The 15,402-nt window shown below is 36.7% G+C and overlaps 1 protein-coding gene across 1 annotated transcript in view; it reads right to left on the bottom strand.

Annotated features, from left to right (window-relative positions):
- Positions 1-7,938: 7,938 nt before the first annotated feature.
- Positions 7,939-15,402, bottom strand: part of LOC123523945 (WD repeat-containing protein 43-like) — a 28,500-nt gene continuing 21,036 nt past the window's right edge. The window contains exons 10-11 of the mRNA XM_053537142.1: positions 10,439-10,497; positions 7,939-10,025 (exon numbers count right to left, since the gene is read on the bottom strand). Of these exons, the coding sequence (XP_053393117.1) occupies positions 9,954-10,025; positions 10,439-10,497 (131 nt within the window). The 3' untranslated portion in view covers positions 7,939-9,953. The remainder of the gene's footprint in view (positions 10,026-10,438; positions 10,498-15,402) is intronic.

Here is a 15,402-nt window from a genome sequence, read left to right as displayed (position 1 = left end):
CAAATGAAACTCAAAACAATATTTCCAAGTCATCAGACAAACTAAGTAACCAAGTAAGATAACTCTTGATTGAATATAACATAGATTATTGCAGTTTTTTTTACTTAGAAATTCCATTAAAATAAGATACAATATTGTAAGTCTAAAAGATCTGAATTTCTTCCACTTTTTTAAACTAAATTAAAAACTTTCCCACAATGGAAACTTTTAAGGTTGTTTTGCTTTTATTAAGGTGTTTTATCAGATTTTTATCAAGTAATGAATTTGTCAAGAACTTAAACATCATTCTGATCTGAAATAAATTTTTTAAGATATGCATGCAACACAAACTTGTATGCCCTTTATGCATATTTTTGACAATCAAGGGCCATAACTCTGGTCTGACTGGCAGAAATAATAAACAAAATCCCAGGTGCACAATTTCATATGCTGAATAATATTCCTATGATATTTCATGACCCAAGGTCAAAAAACTTTTTGATATATATGCGACAAAAACTTTTATGCCCTTTTATGCGTATTTTTGACTAGAGAAGGGCCATAACTTTGGTCTGGCTGTGTGAGATCCAAATTAAAACACCAGGTGCATCGCTTCACTTGAATAATATTCCTGTAATGTTTCATAATACTATGTCAAATACTTTTTAAGTATATGTGACGAAATCTTTGGCCCTTTTTATGCATATTTTTTACTAAGTCAAGAGCCATAACTTGCATCTGGCTATGAGAGATCCAAATTAAAACACCAGGTGCACAACTTCCTGTGCTGAGTAACAATCCTGTGATGTTTGACGACTCTGGGTCAGATACTTTTCGAGATATTGACACAAATTCGGACAGACTTATGAAGGGCAACTCTTTTGTGCTGTTTATTAGCCCACCATCATCAGATGGTGGGCTATTCAAATCACTCTGCGTCCGTGGTCCGTCGTCCTTCCGTCCTTTCGTCCGTTAACAATTTCTCGTTATCGCATCTCCTCAGAAACTACCAGGGGGATTTTGACCAAACTTTGTCAGAATGATGTATTGGTACCCTAGTTGTGTCCCTCTGAAAATCAGACTGGTTCAACAATTTTTTAGTAAGTTATGGCCCTTTGTTTATTTCTCTAATTTACATAGATTTATATAGGGAAAAACTTTGAAAATCTTCTTGTCCAAAACCACAGAGCCTAGGGCTTTGATATTTGGTATGAAGCATCATCTAGTGGTCCTCTACCTAGATGATTCAAAATATTTCCTTGGGGTCTAATATGGCCCGCCCCGGGGTCACATGGTTTATATAGACTTATATAGGGAAAAACTTTGAAAAACCTCTTGTTCAAAACCACAGGGCCTAGGGCTTTGATATTTTGTATATGACATCATCTAGTGGTCTTCTACTAAGATTGATCAAATTATCCCCCTAGGGTCAAATATGGCTCCGCCCCAGGGGTCACATGGTTTACATAGACTTACATAGGGAAAAACGTTGAAAATCTTCTTGTCCAAACCACAAAGCCTAGGGCTTTGGCATTTGTAATGTAGCATTATCTAGTGGTTCTCTACCAAGTTTGTTCAAATTATCCCCCTAGGGTCAAATATGGCCCCGCCCTGGGGGGTCACATGGTTCATATAGACTTATATAGGGAAAAGATTTTAAAATCTTGTCAATAACCTACAACATTCAAATTTGGACCACATGTATGGTTTTGAGTGGCAAGATGAACCTTGACATGAGTTGACCTTATTTTGACCTAGTGACCTACTTTCACATTTCTGTAGCTACAGCCTTCAAATTTGGACCACTTGCATAGTTTTGTGCACTGAAAAAAACTTTGACCTTGACTTTGACCTAGTGACCTACTTTCACATTTTTGAAGGTACAGGCTTCAAATTTGGACCACATGCATAGTTTTGTGTTCCGAATTAGATTTTTACCTTGATTTTGACCTACTGACCTACTTTCACATTTCTCAAGCTACAGCCTTCAAATTTGTACCACATGTATAGTTTTGTGTACCGAAACAAACTTTGACCTTTACATTGACCTAGTGACCTACTTTCACATTTTTGAAGGTACAGGCTTCAAATTCGGAACACATGCATAGGATTGTGTACCGAAATAAAATTTGACCTTGATTTTGACCTAGTGACCTACTTTCACATTTCTCGAGCTACAGCCTTCAAATTTGGACCACATGCATAGTTTTGGGTACCAAAATGAACTTTGACCTTAAGATTGACCTAGTGACCTACTTTCACATTTATGTAGCTACAGGCTTCAAATTTAGACCACATGCATAGGATTGTGTACCGAAACAAACTTTGACCTTGACATTGACCTAGTGACCTACTTCCACATTTTTGAAGGTACAGGCTTTAAATTTGGACCACATGCATAAATTTGTGTTCTGAAGTGTAATTTGACCTAGATTTTGACCTAGTGACCTACTTTCACATTTCGTCCTTGAAATTGATCTAGTGACCTACTTTCACATTTCTCAAGCTACAGCTTTCGAATTTGGACCACATGCAAAGTGTTGTGTACGGAAATGAAATTTGACCTTGAGCTAGTCAGTAAGTCTTGAAATTTGGAACACTCAAAAATGGCACATTGGTGGGCGCCAAGATCACTCTGTGATCTCTTGTTCAAAGTTAATATGATTTTGAGCTCTGCATGACAACCTGTTATCTATGTACCTGCGAATAAAAAGCCATGAGATTATCCATTTCATGCCAGTTCAGAAATAAGACATAATTTTATGTTAGCACAGTTGTGTAATAAAAAGGTCTCTGAATTTTTTCTCACATTTTTGCCATTAATGCAATGTTGAGCTTGTATGTAGTTTTCAGGCGTTCAATGATTTCTATATTGTATGTTCTGTCTTGGCTCTGGTCTGTCAGACTAAGTTATATCTCACAAGACAGTGATGTTGAAGTTGCTGCACTTTTTATACGCCCGTTTGAAAAACGGGACGTATTATGGGAACGCCCCTGGCGGGCGGATGGGCGGTTGGGTGGGCGGGCGGGCGGGTGGGTGGGCGGGGCGGCGTCCACAGACCTTGTCCGGAGCATATCTTCTACATGCATGGAGGGATTTTGATGAAACTTGGCACAGTTGTTCACCATCATGAGACGGAGTGTCATGCGCAAGAACCAGGTCCCTAGGTCTAAGGTCAAGGTCACACTTAGAGGTCAAAGGTCAAATTCAAGAATGACTTTGTCCGGAGCATATCTTCTTCATGTATGGAGGGATTTTGATGAAAGTTGGCACAATTGTTCATCATCATGAGACGGAGTGTCATGCGCAAAAACCAGGTCCCTAGGTCTAAGGTCAAGGTCACACTTAGAGGTCAAAGGATACAAGAATGAAAAATTCAAGAATGACTTTGTCCGGAGCATATCTTCTTCATGCATGGAATGATTTTGATGTAGCTTGGCACAGTTGTTCACCATAATGAGAGGGAGTGTCGTGCGCAAGAACCAGGTTCCTAGGTCTAAGGTCAAGGTCACACTTAGAGGTCAAAGGATACAAGAATGAAAACTTTGTCCGGAGCATATCTTCTTCATGCATGAAAGGACTTTGATGTAGCTTGGCAAAATTGTTCACCATCATGAGACGGAGTGTCATGCGCAAGAACCAGGTCCCTAGGGGTAAGGTCAAGGTCACACTTAGAGGTCAAAGGATACAAGAATGAAAACTTTGTCCGGAGCATTTCTTCTTCATGCATTGAGGGATTTTGATACAACTTGGCACAAATGTTCACAGCATGAGACGGAGTGTCATGCGCAAGAACCAGGTCCCTCGGTCTAAGGTCAAGGTCACACTTAAAGGTCAAAGGTCAGATACAAGAATGACTTTGTCTGGAGCATTTCTTCTTCATGCATGTAGGGATTTTGATGCAACTTGGCACAATTGTACACCATCATGAGACGGAGTGTCATGCACTGGTCCCTTCTTTAAAATTACTTCCCTTTGCTGTTACTATAAATAGCTTATATTGTAACTTTTTCATTACAAGTCGTAGGGAAAAATCGAGACCACTTTTCTGTAGTACAACATGCATGTTACATCCAATTCTGAGGTGTATTTTGAGCTATCTCTACCTGGTAAGGATTTTTGTGTGGACTTGTAATTTTTTTTTTCGATTTTTTTTTTTTTTTTTTTTTTTTTCTCTTTAAAGATTAACTTCCCTTAGTTGTTACTATAAATAACTTACGTTGTAACTTTTTTATAATTGACCGTAGGGAAAAACCAAGACCACTTTTCTGTGGTACAACATTGATATTACTTTCAAATTTTGGGTGTATTTTAAGGTATCTCTACCTGGTAAGGATTTTTTTTGTGGACTTAGAAAAATAAAAGAATTACAATAATTTCTAAAAAAAACAACATTGTAAACAACTAGAAAATTAAAATTCCATTTGTAAATACAGGTGCTAGTGTAAACAAATTTGCTGTGACGGGCGTATATTGTGACATTCTGCACCCTTGTTTCACTGTGATATTAAGCTCCTGTTTTTGCATGCCAGGTAATTTATGAGGATTTATATATATATATATCAAAATTTAGTTTTGGTTCCTGCTTACTTGTTTTTAATAGTCTTGGCCTTTAAAACTCTGCATCCGGCACAAGTTTCCAGTTTTTTCACCACCTTAAACCAGAGGTACTAGATGATTTTCGTGTTGTAAATTACATCAACTACTTTATTTCTAACATCTTTCATGAAAAAAAATCAGTGACTGTACAATACAATAATGATATGCGAGAAAAAGAATCCATCACTAGTTGAAGGTACATGCCTGACTGTGTAAGACATTGTTGGGAAAACACCTGCCTTACTCAGGAAGGCATGTTAGGTAATTTTTTAGCCAGTGCTTTAGCAACTGGCTATAGCTCTATCAACTACCAATTTTTAACTCGCGTCGCTTGAATTTTCTTTCTACTTCTATGTGACCGCATCACACAAATATTCTGGACGTGTAAAACGTATTCCCATATTTATTTTTTGTGTGTGTGTGAGAGCAACCGAGGACTACTGTTTTAAACAACAAAAACTAGAGATGCTTTTGAGAAAAGCGCGTGTCTCCCACAACTGCCCAATAACAAGAGGACCATGATGGTCCTGAATCGCTCACCTGTTCCCGCATGACCCAGTTTTGAGTATGACGTCGTTTTTTTAGCTCACATGTCACAAAGTGACATTGTGAGCTTTTGTGATCGCGCAGCGTCCGTCGTCCGTGCGTCCGTAAACTTTTGCTTGTGACCTCTCTAGAGGTCACATTTTTCATGGGATCTTTATGAAAATTGGTCAGAATGTTCATCTTGATGATATCTAGGTCAAGTTCGAAACTGGGTCACGTGCGGTCAAAAACTAGGTCAGTAGGTCTAAAAATAGAAAAACCTTGTGACCTCTCTAGAGGCCATATTTTTCACAAGATCTTCATGAAAATTAGTCAGAATGTTCACCTTGATGATATCTAGGTCAAGTTCGAAACTGGGTCACGTGCCTTCAAAAACTAGGTCAGTAGGTCAAATAATAGAAAAACCTTGTGACCTCTCAAGAGGCCATATTTTTCATAAGATCTTCATGAAAGTTGGTCAGAATGTTCACCTTGATAATATCTAGGTCAAGTTCGAAACTGGGTCACGTGCCTTCAAAAACTAGGTCAGTAGGTCAAATAAAAGAAAAACCTTGTGACATCTCCAGAGGCCATATTTTTCAGGGGATCTGTATGAAAGTTGGTCTGAATGTTCATCTTGATGATATCTAGATAAAGTTCGAAACTTGGTCAGCTGCGGTCAAAAACTAGGTCATTAGGTCTAAAAATAGAAAAACCTTGTGACCTCTCTAGAGGTCATACTTTTGAATGGATCTTCATGAAAATTGGTCAGAATGTTCACCTTGATGATATCTAGGTCAAGTTCGAAACTGGTTCACGTGCCGTCAATAACTAGGTCAATAGGTCAAATAATGAAAAAACCTTGTGACCTCTCTACAGGCCATATTTTTTATGGGATCTGTATGAAGGTTGGTCTGAATGTTCATCTTGATGATATCTAGGCCAAGTTCCAAACTGGGTCAACTGTGATTAAAAACTAGGTCAGTAGGTCTAAAAATAGAAAAGCCTTGTGACCTCTCTAGAAGCCATATTTTTCATAAGATCTTCATGAAAATTGGTCAGAATGTTCACCTTGATGATATCTAGGTCAAGTTCGAAACTGGGTCACATGCCTTCAAAAACTAGGTCAGTAGGTCAAATAATAGAAAAACCTTGTGACCTCTCTAGAGGCCATATTTTTCATGGGATCTTTATGAAAGTTGGTCTGAATGTTCATCTTGATGATATCTAGGTCAGTTTCGAAACTGGGTCAGCTGCGGTCAAAAACTAGGTCATTAGGTCTAAAAATAGAAAAACCTTGTGACCTCTCTAGAGGCCATACTTTCGAATAGATCTTCATGAAAGTTGGTCACAATGTTCACCTTGATGATATCTAGGTCAGGTTTGAAACTGGGTCACATGCCATCAATAACTAGGTCAGCAGGTCAAATAATGAAAAAAACGTTGTGACCTCTCTAGAGGCCATATTTTTCATGGGATCTGTATGAAAGTTGGTCTGAATGTTCATCTTGATGATATCTAGGTCAGATTCAAAACTGGGTCACATGAGCTCAAAAACTAGGTCACTATGTCAAATAATAGAAAAAAAACAACGTCATACTCAGTTCAAAACTGGGTCATGTTGGGACAGGTGAGCGATTCAGGACCATCATGGTCCTCTTGTCTATTATTTGACAAAGTGACCTAGTTTTTGAGCTCATGTGACCCAGTTTTGAGCTTGACCTACATATCATCAAGATAAAAATTCTGATTAATTTTCATGAAGATCCATTGAAAAATATGGCCTCTAGAGAGGTCAAAAGATTTTTCAAATTTTAGACCTAATGACCTAGTTTTTGACCGCAGTTGACCCAGTTTCAAACTTGACCTTGATATCATCAAGATGAACATTCAGACCAACTTTCATACAGATCCCATGAAAAGTATGGCCTCTAGAGAGGTCACAAGGTTTTTTTATTGTTTGACCTACTGACCTAGTTTTTGATGGCACGTGACCCAGTTTCAAACTTGACCTAGATATCACCAAGGTGAACATTCTGACCAATTTTCATGAAGATCCATTCAAGGGTATGGCCTCTAGAGAGGTCACAAGGTTTTTCGATTTTAAGACCTACTGACCTAGTTTTTGATCGCAGTTGACCCAGTGTCAAACCTGACCTATATATCATCAAGATAAACATTCAGACCAACTTTCATACAGATCCCATAAAAAATATGACCTCTAGAGAGGTCAAAAGGTTTTTTCATTATTTGACCTACTGACCTACTTTTTGATGACATGTGACCCACTTTCGAACTTGACCTAGATATCATCAAAATGAACATTCTGAACAATTTTTATGAAGATCTATTCGAAGACAACCTTGTCTCTACCCACTAGTAGGCAAGGAATTAAAGTGCAACCAGTGAAAGATCCTCATATTCTTCACTGTTCCATGATGCGAGCAGATTAATTATTCACTTGCAGGTGTAAGAAAGTTTATTTGGGTTTTACGGCGCACCAACACAGTATAGGTTAGACAAGCATGCAAAGAGAGCTTACTGATTGTTGTTCTGAACATATATTCTTTGGGAGAAAATGTTTACCAGAGCAAATAGCCTTTTATTTTCATTCATAGATGAATAGTTTTATTATTGTTGCTATTGTTGCAAATTTCGTATCACTTGTTCTTCATTACTTTGAACCTTACTTAAGGGTTACTCTTTCAGAACAAAGTTCTACATAGGTGCCTTTCTTTAACTGAAGTAATGGCAAGGGTAGAGGTGTTCCTCCATAATCAGAACTGGAAGCTGACATATCAATATTTTTGGATTTATTATAAATAAAAACACACTTTAGTATTAGTTTTATTTATGCTTTAGTACTGATGCTTGGCATTATTCATTTTCAGTACAATAAAATCTGTACATATATACAAACATGAATATATGACGTAACAATTTTGGGATAAACAAAACAATTATTTGGTGACACAATTCATGAGATGATTTTATTGTCATAGGAAGTCCTTAACTTAAAATTTATTAAATACATACTGTTTATCAATGCAGATATTTTTACTGATCTATTTTATAGTTTCTTTCATACCAGATACATTTCACTTTAATATTCCAGTAATTCACTGAAAAACATCTTTCCTTTATCATGTAAACCAGTGACTAATGTACACAGGGCTCAACAAATTCGCTTGAAAACAATGTAGGAATCCAGTGTGGGTGAAGTGGAATTCTACTGATGGTAGCTCTGCACATCAGATAAACAAGGTCATGGCATACTGTCATTTATTAAATAAAGCCTGGACCCGGCATACAGAGAAGAAATCTGCATATAAATGTCAACATGTGTGAACATTTATAAAATCAGCAACAAACACAACAAAAATGTTGAAATAATTCCTTTAAATTCACTTGAAATATCATTGCAAAACATTTCCAATGTAACCATGAAAGTATGCTGAAAAATTTCTATTCACAAAAATGCTATCAAAATTGTGATTTTTCCATTATGTGTACCATTTTCACCAGCTTTTTGAGTAATACAGTTTAAGGTAGTTCTGCACGTTTGATAAACCGGAAGTGATGACGTAACGTCATTTTTCCGGAAAACGTAGAATAAAGACTGGATTCGGCGTATGGAAATGAAGATCATTTTATGAATTAATCACAATCTGCGAGTTAATTTATTACAATGGCACTGTTGCCATATTTCTAAAGTCAAAATATGATATTAAAACATATCACATGTTAAATAATTCAAAATAATGTCTTAAAATTAGAGCGAAATGTCCGGTTTACTTTAATCATGGTCAAAGATCTCAAAAATTAGCACATGGACCTATACATTTTATTTCATCAAATTATAGGCCATGCCTTTACTTACAACTGTGAGACGTTTCATCAAAATCTACTTTGTAGAAAATTTTCTATTCGCGAAAATGTTATGAAAATTATGATTTTCCCATAGACTCCCATTATGAAATATTGCGTGAGGTCCCTATTTTTCAAATCAGTGCAGCAAAAAATCAAGCACACGACGCTATCTTTTTTATTTACTTAATTTTCTAGGTATATTCTGAAGTTTTGAAAAATCAGAGTTTAATCAAATTCTACATTGTAGAAATAATTTCGATCCAAACGTGCAGAACTACCTTAAAAGGCAAATTCTAAGAAGCTAATCCACCAAGACACTAGCTTTCAACGAATTTGTCGGGCCCTGAAACCTTAGGCTGTTCAACATTTCTCTCTTCAGATGAAACACAAGATGACAGTTTAACAAAGTTAACAGAAAAAAATGCCCTTCAAATATGAACCTAACCCTGTTCAAATGTGTATGTAATACCTATATATCTGCACCAATTAAATCACTTACATGCACAATCCAAACATCATACTCGAACTTTCTGAAGAGATAATTCCATACTATCACAGCTAAGTTCTTTCTTGAGGCTTTTTTCCAGTCTTTTAAAAAGCTGCGTATAACAACAATGCAATAAAATCCTAAAAATATAATATTACTATTAACACAACAAGCGTATTTCTTCACAAACTTCTTATCAAACAAAATTCATTGTCCATTGACAAAACGAACACATTTTCCCTCTAAAACTCGAGCTCATCGTTGACCACTTTATAGAGTATCTTGGAGATCATCTTCTCACTACTAGCTTATGTATTTCCAATCAAGCAAGTCTTAGCACTTTACTGAAGTAGGATGAAACTTTTCAGGGGGTATTTGCAGTGAGAAATTTGTCACATTTTACATCTACAGCTGATCTTAGTAGCTTTGAAGAGCTTAATGTGGCAAACTGCCATTTTGTATGTTCAGCAATGGCCATACATTTAAGCTCTGTCATCCTTTGCCGTTTATTTCATCCTGTGTATCCATGTCTGATTCCTCGTCAGAAAAATCCTCCCAGTTCTCCTAAAATATACAAAGCTTTGAAGAAAATGTGCATTTCTAAAGACTTTCTATCAAAGGCTTTCAATAAATAGATATCATAATTTACTATTTTTACTTGATGATGTTTCAACAGACAGTCATGGTATATAACTTCAGGTTATTTTACTCTTCTAGATTGACCAAATTCATAAATAACCAAACATTTTCATTGTCTGTAAATCATACATTACACAAAATCCTGAACAGCCATAAAACTTGTTCTGTCAGTATCCTTTTGGTAAGCACCCCTTTTAACAGTTAATGGTACTGTCCAAATTGAAAGATGGACAAGTTCATTATAGAAATTTAGCAGGGTAAAGGTTATTAAAGCAGGATCTCAAATACCTATCAAACTACTGTAATTCGGTTACAAATGTAACAACAATTGAACATACCTCTGAATCTGAAGCTGCGGGACCAATAGCCAAATCTTCCAAATCATCATCGGACGATTCTGCAATAAATAACAAACAAATTGTAATAAAGATGTATATACTGTGTAGTACAGAGGATCCAGTTTTAGTAACTGTTGTAATAATAATGCAATCAGTTCGGTGAGTGATATTGCTCGTCATCATAGTGCTGAACTATGGATTCGAATCCGTCATCATTTGGCATTGACAATTAATTATAGTGTAGGTTCATTCAAAACCTAGTGAGGTCATTAGAGCCTATAGGAAGGTACATGGCGATTATAGGAATAAGATACTAAAGGTTTCTTGAACTTCTTTCATTTATAATGGAAGAAAAAATAGTTCCTTGAAGCAATTTATGGAAATATTTTCATCATTTGAGTGACAGATAAACAAGTCTCAGAGACCAGTAAATACGACAGCTTTAACTGATGAATAAACCCTTGACAAGCGAGCCGTCATCAAGCTCAGGTACAATCTGACTACGCATAGGATCTGAAAACGACCTATTGATAGTTAAGCTCTGATTGGCTAGCGAAAGGGTCATCAGAAGGTCAAAGTTTTTTCAAGTGCACAAAACTATGCAAGTGGTCCAAATTTGAAGGCTGTAGCTACAGAAATGTGAAAGTAGGTCACTAGGTCAAAATCAAGGTCAACTCATGTCAAGGTTCATCTTGCCACTCAAAAATATACATGTCCAAATTTGAATGTTGTAGTTACTGACAAGAAGATTTTAAAAGCTTTTCCCTAAATAAGTCTATATGAACCATGTGACCCCCGGGGCGGGGCCATATTTGACCCTAGGGGGATAATTTGAACAAACTTGGTAGAGAACCACTAGATGATGCTACATTACAAGTATCAAAGCCCTAGGCTTTGTGGTTTGACAAGAAGATTTTCAAAGTTTTTCCCTATGTAAGTCTATGTAAACCATATGACCCCCAGGGTGGGGCCATATTTGACCCTAGGGGTATAATTTGAATAATCTTAGTTGAAGACCACTAGATGATGTCACATACAAAATATCAAAGCCCTAGGCCCTGTTGTTTTGGACAAGAGGTTTTTCAAAGTTTTTCTCTATACAAGTCTATATAAACCATGTGACCCCCAGGGCGGGGCCATATTTGACCCCAGAGAAATAATTTGAATCATCTTGGTAGAGGACCACTAGATAATACTTCATACCAAATATCAAAGCCCTAGGCTCTGTGGTTTTGGACAAGAAGGTTTTCAAAGTTTTTCCCTATATAAATCTATGTAAATTATAGAAATAAACAAAGGGCCATAACTCACTCATAAATTGTTGAACCAGTCTGATTTTCAGGGGGACACAACTAGGGTACCAATACATCATTCTGACAAAGTTTGGTCAAAATCCCCCCAGTTGTTTTTGAGGAGATGCGATAGCGAGAAATTGTTAACGGACGGACGGACGGACTGACGGAACGACGGACGGACGGACCACGGACGCAGAGTGATTTTAATAGCCCACCATCTGATGATGGTGGGCTAAAAATCAATTGTCACAAATTTTCGCGATCCAGTTTTTACACTCGAAAATACACGCACTTTGCCATTCTACTTTTTGGATAATTTCAGTTATAACTTTGGTGAAAACAAACTGTAAACAAACATTTTAGCATGACAAATAAAGAGTTACTGTATTTTTAGGCAATATTGGAACACAATCCTGAAAACAAAATCTCAAAATTTCACAAGGGGATACTGTCTACCAGTAAAATTTGAAACTGAAAATTTAAACTAATATATATTAATTAAAAACTCACTTAATTTGTCAGTATATTTTCCCAAATTTGACAATTGACCGCGTTGAAAATTCCCAATATGACCAGGGGCCTTTTTCCCAAAACCCCCTGAAAAAGGCCTGTTCTGCACATCGTTCTGATGAGGTGATTGTTTGACCCAAGTTTTATAAAATTCCTTCAAGGGGTTTAGGAGATATAGAGCGGACACAAAATGGAAGGTTCAAACCTTTGACCCTAAGTTGTGACCTTGACCTTGAGCCGGCATGACTGACTCATGGGTTCTGCACATCGTCTTGATGAGGTGATCATTTGACCCAAGTTTTATAAAATTCCTTCAAGGGGTTTAAGAGATACAGAGCGGACACAAAATAGAAGGCTCAAACCTTTGACCTTGAGTTGTGACCTTGACCTTGAGCCGGCATGGCTGACTCATGGGTTCTGCATATTGTCTTGATGAGGTGATCATTTGACCCAAGTTTTATAAAATTCCTTCAAGGGGTTTAGGAGATATAGAGCGGACACAAAATGGCAGGTTCAAACCTTTGGCCTTGACCTTGAACCGACAAGGCTGACTCATGGGTTCTGCACATCGTCTTGATGAGGTGATCATTTGACCCAAGTTTCATGAAAATCCTTCAAGGGGTTTAGGAGATATGGACCGGACACGATTTTGTTACGGACGGACGCAGACCATTCCTATAATCCCTCCGCCACGGCAGCGGATTAATAAATTACATTCACAGCAATTCAGTTCGGCGAGTGAGATGTCATCACGCTCAGATACACCAATCATTATTTTGTCCTAATCAAAAGTAATTACACACAAAACATAAACTGTCCTACACTTGTTAAATAAATTACATTCACAGCAATTCAGTTCGGCGAGTGAGATGTCATCACGCTCAGACACAACCAATCATCATTATGCTTTATACAAAAGTAATTACACACAAAACATAAACTGTCCTTAAATTGTTAAATTACATTCACAGCAATTCAGTTCGGCGAGTGAGATGTCATCACGCTCAGATACACCAATCATCATTAAGCTCTGATCAAAAGTAATTACACACAAAACAGTCGGCGAGTGAGATGTCATCAGGCTCAGATACACCAATCATCATTTTGCTCTAATCAAAAGTAATTACACACAAAACATAAACTGTCCTTAAATTGTTAAATAAATTACATTCACAGCAATTCAGTTCGGCGAGTGAGATGTCATCACGCTCAGATACACCAATCATCATTATGCTCTAATCAAAAGTAATTACACACAAAACATAAACTGTCCTTAAATTGTTAAATAAATTACATTCACAGCAATTCAGTTCGGCGGATGAGATGTCATCACGCTCAGATACACCAATCATCATTTTGCTCTAATCAAAAGTAATTACACACAAAACATAAACTGTCCTTAAATTGTTAAATAAATTACATTCACAGCAATTCAGTTCGGCGGATGAGATGTCATCACGCTCAGATACACCAATCATCATTATGCTCTAATCAAAAGTAATAACACACAAAACAGTCGGCGAGTGAGATGTCATCACGCTCAGATACACCAATCATCATTTTGCTCTAATCAAAAGTAATTACACACAAAATAAACTGTCCTAAACTTGTTAAATAAATTACATTCACAGCAATTCAGTTCGGCGAGTGAGATGTCATCACGCTCAGACACAACCAATCATCATTATGCTCTAATCAAAAGTAATTACACACAAAACAGTCGGCGAGTGAGATGTCATCACGCTCAGATACACCAATCATCATTTTGCTCTAATCAAAAGTAATTACACACAAAATAAACTGTCCTACACTTGTTAAATAAATTACATTTACAGCAATTCAGTTCGGCGAGTGAGATGTCATCACGCTCAGACACAACCAATCATCATTATGCTCTAATCAAAAGTAATTACACACAAAACAGTCGGCGAGTGAGATGTCATCAGGCTCAGATACACCAATCATCATCATGCTCTAATCAAAAGTAATTACACATAAAACAAACTGTCCTCCACTTGTTACATAAATTACATTCACAGCAATTCAGTTCAGCGAGTGAGATGTCATCACGCTCAGATACACCAATCATCATGATGCTCTAATCAAAAGTGATTACACATAAAATAAACTGTCCTACACTTGTTAAATAAATTACATTCACAGCAATTCAGTTCGGCGAGTGAGATGTCATCATGCTCAGACACAACCAATCATCATCATGCTCTATACAAAAGTAATTACACATAAAATAAACTGTCCTTAAATTGTTAAATAAATTACATTCACAGCAATTCAGTTCGGCGAGTGAGATGTCATCACGCTCAGATATACCAATCATCATTTTGCTCTTATCAAAAGTCATTACACACAAAACAAACTGTCCTACACTTGTTAAGTAAATATAAATTACATTCACAGCAATTCAGTTCGGCGAGTGAGATGTCATCACGCTCAGATATACCAATCATCATTTTGCTCTTATCAAAAGTAATTACACACAAAACAAACTGTCCTACACTTGTTAAGTACATATAAATTACATTCACAGCAATTCAGTTCGGCGAGTGAGATGTCATCACGCTCAGATACACCAATCATCATTTTGCTCTAATCAAAAGTAATTACACACAAAACATAAACTGTCCTACACTTGTTAAATAAATTACATTCACAGCAATTCAGTTCGGCGAGTGAGATGTCATCACGCTCAGATACACCAATCATCATTTTGCTCTAATCAAAAGTAATTACACACAAAACATAAACTGTCCTTAAATTGTTAAATAAATTACATTCACAGCAATTCAGTTTGGCGAGTGAGATGTCATCACGCTCAGATACACCAATCATCATTTTGCTCTAATCAAAAGTAATTACACACAAAACATAAACTGTCCTTAAATTGTTAAATAAATTACATTCACAGCAATTCAGTTCGGCGAGTGAGATGTCATCACGCTCAGATACACCAATCATCATTTTGCTCTAATCAAAAGTAATTACACACAAAACATAAACTGTCCTTAAATTGTTAAATAAATTACATTCACAGCAATTCAGTTCGGCGAGTGAGATGTCATCACGCTCAGATACACCAATCATCATTTTGCTCTAATCAAAAGTAATTACACACAAAACATAAACTGTCCTTAAATTGTT

This window comes from Mercenaria mercenaria, chromosome 1, assembly GCF_021730395.1.
Source record: "Mercenaria mercenaria strain notata chromosome 1, MADL_Memer_1, whole genome shotgun sequence".
Taxonomy (NCBI): Eukaryota; Metazoa; Mollusca; class Bivalvia; order Venerida; family Veneridae; genus Mercenaria; species Mercenaria mercenaria.
Note: the sequence above shows the minus strand (reverse complement) of the source record. Positions and strands in the feature narration are given on the sequence as shown.